At 42.9% G+C, this 5,000-nt stretch overlaps 1 protein-coding gene across 5 annotated transcripts in view; it reads left to right on the forward strand.

Moving 5' to 3' along the window:
• Nucleotides 1-5,000, forward strand: part of LOC125299728 (DNA (cytosine-5)-methyltransferase 3A-like) — an 85,276-nt gene that overhangs the window by 69,803 nt on the left and 10,473 nt on the right. For all 5 annotated transcript variants that reach the window (XM_048251132.1, XM_048251134.1, XM_048251133.1 and 2 more), the window contains exons 9-10: nt 2,818-2,925; nt 4,784-4,937. In XM_048251132.1, coding sequence (XP_048107089.1) covers nt 2,818-2,925; nt 4,784-4,937 — 262 coding nt within the window. The remainder of the gene's footprint in view (nt 1-2,817; nt 2,926-4,783; nt 4,938-5,000) is intronic.

The raw sequence follows: 5,000 nt of genomic DNA on the forward strand, positions 1-5,000 counted from the left end.
GATTGCAATGAACGGGTTGATCTTAGCAGTTTCTAAAATGTTTCTTAATTCCTTTTATTTAATCTCTTCATTGGGGCTGGAACCTTTCTGTGAACTGTAAATAACAGATGCTGTTGATGAACCCATTGACACTGTACAAGTGACAAGTCACCTTTTGTCTTGAATTGATGAACTGTTACACTTACTATGCCAAACCAATGTCTGTTTTTAAGGATAAGAAACAAACCTACAAACTTGCACTTTACAATATTTATGGAACTTGTCTAACAAATGCTGTTGATATTGAACCCAGTTACTCCATTTCCTTTATGCCACACCAATGTCTGTTCATCACTTTATTTTTGATGGCACTGAACTGAAAATGTTAATGGATTTTTTCTGTAAATTTAACTCATTAAAACTTGTATCAAACCAGTTTTTGTCTATGCTGTCAAACGTGGATTAGTTATGTTCCCAGTTTTTATATTGGATGTCATCACTTTATAATATATCATATATCAGAATATTCTATTACTGTTAAGCCCACTATGAATATTAAAATACACACAACCATGTTTCCTGTATCATACAGCTTTTTTCTACTGGGAGGTTTACAACTTATTCTGAGTCAATTTACCCAAGTTTGTCACTAAACCACATAGGCCTACTTGGAATACCCCTCAGATGTCTGAATGGCACTGATCTCACTTAAATGTTTATGGAACCTTTCTGTGGACTGTGAATAATGCTGTTGATGGAACTTTTCTGTCAACTGTGAACTATATTTAACTCATTAAACTTATATCAAACTAGTTTTGTCTATGCTGTCAAACATGGATTATGTTCCCAGTTTTGATATCGGACGTCAGGTCACTTTATATCATATATCAGAATATTCTATTACTGTTAAACCTACTATGAATATTAAAATCGCTTAAATCATGTGTCCTGTATCATAGCTACATGTATGACCTTTGCAGCAAAAACGCGTGTGAGAATCTGTTCGGTATTCAGTGAGATATGATTAATTAAGTGCTTGACAGCTCATCTCACCGGCCAAACAGATTACACTGAGTGGAGTGGATGACCGGTCCAAGATGGCGGCTCCAAATCTCGTCAGCGCTAGTAAGGAGTAGCGGTCGATGCGGCGTCTATGTATATTATGTCTATGAGCAGCCCCACACATTAGCCTAGCAGCCCAAAACATTAGCTAGCAGCCCCACACATTAGCCTAGCAGCCCCAAACATTAGCCTAGCAGGCCTAGCAGTCCCACACATTAGCCTAGCAGGCCTAGCAGCCCCACACATTAGCCTAGCAGCCCCACACATTAGCCTAGGAGCCCCAAACATTAACCTAGCAGCCCCATACATTAACTTAACAGCCTCACACATTAGCCTAGCAGCCCCATACATTAGCCTAGCAGCCCCACACATTAGCCTAACAGCCCCACACATTAACCTAGCAGCCCCAAACATTAGCCTAGCAGCCCCATACATTAACCTAGCAGCCCCACACATTAGCCTAGCAGCCCCAAACATTAGCCTAGCAGCCCCATACATTAACCTAGCAGCCCCATAACACATTAGCCTAGCAGCCCCAAACATTAGCTAGCAGCCCCACACATTAGCCTAGCAGCCCCAAACATTAGCCTAGCAGGCCTAGCAGTGCCACACATTAGCCTAGCAGGCCTAGCAGCCCCACACATTAGCCTAGGAGCCCCAAACATTAATCTAGCAGCCCCATACATTAACTTAACAGCCTCTCGTGAACCGCCCGACGCGAAGCGGAGGACGGTTGCTTCCGCGAAATCCATTTATTTCTGATAATGGACTCATCGAAGGGCATTATCCCGTTTATACCATGGTCACTTACGAAATAAATAAATATGAAATCAATTCTTAATACTAAATGAGTTTTAGAGCTAAAATCGTTAGTTTTTTCAGCTGTTTACAGTTGATTCAATTTTTGCAAAGCCTGCCTCCAGGCTCAACCATCGTTCTACTATCGTTGTTATAGTTACCATTCATAAGCATTGATATGGAACGGCGACTAAACTTTTTTTTACCAGATCTACTTCATAGGTGTAGTACTGTATATCACTTTTTAAACGACACCCTTTTCAACCTAGACCATGGTATAATCACAAATACAGTAGCCTAGCCATCATATTTTCCATGGGTCATACTGCCAAAAAAAATAAGGACGGGGACAGAAATTACAATGATGGCAGGAAGTATGAGGTCAGGAACTGACTAAATGTGCTGCAGATGATGTCATGATTCTCTGTTCTGTTGACTGGAAATGTGACAAAAAAAGAGTTGAGTGAGTTTTTAGAAATTTTTGTTTTGTTAATCATCCTTGATCAAAGTGGATGTGAAGTTAATTCTGAAACAGAACAATGAGCACAGATGATTCATCATCCAACTGGTCCTGTTGTGTTGAGGAAATTGAGGAAATGTTTCTGAGCGAGGGGCATATCGGGGATCCACTGTGTCTTCATTCTCACTCCCTCTTCTCTCCTTTCTTTCTCTATCCTTTCTTCAGTCCTGCTCTGTGATCATCCCATTCTTATCATTTTCTTTTACTCTCCATCCCTACATTTCGACCCTTCTCTCTCTCCCTTCTCCCTTTTCTGACATCCCTTCTGCTATTCCTCCCTTCTTATTCATCCCTCTTTCACTCTCTTTTTAGATTAAAACACGGGCTCTGTGTATGAAGAGTTTATGTTCAATGTAATATTATTTTGTCATGGTGTGGGCATATGAGAAAGTATGGCAGTGGTTTAAAGGAGTGTCTTTATCCGCCCCCCTCTCTCTCTCTCTCTCTCTCTCTCTCAGATGTGTGTAGATAAGCTGTTGCCCCTGAGCTCTTTCTCTACAGCTTTCCATCAGCCCACGTACAACAAGCAGCCCATGTACAGGAAGGCCATCTATGAAGTGCTAAAGGTGAGAGAACAGGATACTGAAACCATTTCTGGCCACTGCTTAAAACAGGATGGCTGTGATGGCCATAGCAGACACCTGCACATGTGACGTCACTGATGTCGAACCATCACTGACTCGTTGAGTCATTTTTATTGTCCCCCCATGAAACATCATTCCACACAACACATAATTAGCCCTTAGTTTAACCCCTCAGTCAGAGCTCAGGTCGGGATGGGGTCACTACAGCTTTGAGGCATGTCCATAAACCTGTGTGACATGTCCTCCGCAAAGGTTACATAAGGGTTGAGAACACTTCATTTTTGAAATAGCCCATTAGAAAGTTAGTTTTGCTAATACAAATAATTGCCCAGACAAATGTTAACACCTAATTAATGGCTAATGAGCCGAAACAGTTGTAGGAATGCACAGCACTTCTGGCTCCTGTCTCCCGCACGCCAAATACGCTGCTGACAACCCCAGTGTTGCACGCCAATGAGTAATGTAAGCTGAGTTAGATCATGATCATTTACGTGCTGTCGGAAACTCAGCGAAAAACTCCACGACAGACATGTAGACAGAAACTATCCCTCTCTCTCGCACACACACACACACACACACACACACACACGGATGGAAAGTCTCTCTCTCTCTCTCTCTCTTACAAACTCTCACACACACACTTACACACGCACTCACACATACCACATACACACACTGAATCTTGATCTAAATTATTGCCAACTTGCCAGAGTGGGATTAGAAGAGCTGGTGCAGTGTTTGTTATGTTTCTTTTTGAAGTTCTTGAAAACCACATCAGGATTTGGCTCCAATGGGCTTACCCACCCTGGAGGATGTTGCTTCTCACTCAGTCTGTCCTTTTGAAGTTCAATTTCGTTCTGCATTTGAATTTAAAGTGGGACACGTTTTGGAAATTGGAGGATGCTTATCTTGCATATGTACCCCTTAAGTATCTCGCCAAATGAACAAGGATAGATGCCACAATATATTTGCCATGTCAAGTCATGTACAGACCAATTACTGAACATGAGCTAGTTCTGCAGTAGCCATTCTGACATCAAAATAATGACACGGACAGATGACATAAAGGTAGAAATCTGATATATTGATAAGCTAATTTGCCGTTAAAGCTGCAGTTGGCAAGTCTGACAGATTGAAGGGACTTAACCAAAATTTTGAATGTTTACAACTCTCATGCCCCTCCCCTACTACCACGAGCCCCCTCTCATCGAGTTTGTGCTCGTCATTGCGCACCAGACTGTGATTGACAGTCAGATCTCACACAGCCTTGCTCTGATTGGACCAGAAGAACCGGGAGCTGTGGATTTTTGCAAAACAAATAACAGGCTCTAGGTGGAGGTAGAAGTGCGGGTTTTTTTCTAAAACTGGCTGATTTATGTTGTTCTGTCGGAGCATAGTGTCAGTTTCAGTGAATATGATCAAAGAAATCTTGCCAACTGCAGCTATAAAGCTATGTTTATGAAGGACATTCAGGGCGTCCTCTGGTGGTAATATTAGGAATTACGGATGTTGATTCAGGTGGTTGTGGAGCTGAACAGCTGTTTGTGCTTGACACATACTTCATCAGTCCCCCCACATAATGACTGGCATGAGTTCAAATTCCACTCAGCCCTCAGTACAAGCCCAGCAAGGCCCTGAGCCTCAGGAAACGCTGTCCTTCCCACCTCATGATTTGACCTTGACCTTGTCACCATGTCTCTCTCACTTACACACACACCCATAAACACTCACATGTCTGTTTAAACAGTACAATTGAAGTGCTCCTTAAATATAGTACAAAAATACCCCGATGCTACATGTGAATTACTAAAAGTGTGTGTGTGTGTGCATTTGTGCACAGGTGGCCAGCACACGTTCGGGTAAGTTTCCTGCGTGCGTGTCCACTGATGAGTCGGACTCTGCAAAGAACGTGGAGATGGAGAGCCGCCAGCTGATCGAGTGGGCCAGCTCCGGATTCCAGCCCCTCGGGGCCAAGGGCCTGGAGCCACCCGAAGGTACACGCACACACACACACACACACACACACACACACACACACACACACACACACACACACA

Source organism: Alosa alosa, chromosome 8 (assembly GCF_017589495.1).
Source record: "Alosa alosa isolate M-15738 ecotype Scorff River chromosome 8, AALO_Geno_1.1, whole genome shotgun sequence".
NCBI lineage: Eukaryota > Metazoa > Chordata > Actinopteri > Clupeiformes > Clupeidae > Alosa > Alosa alosa.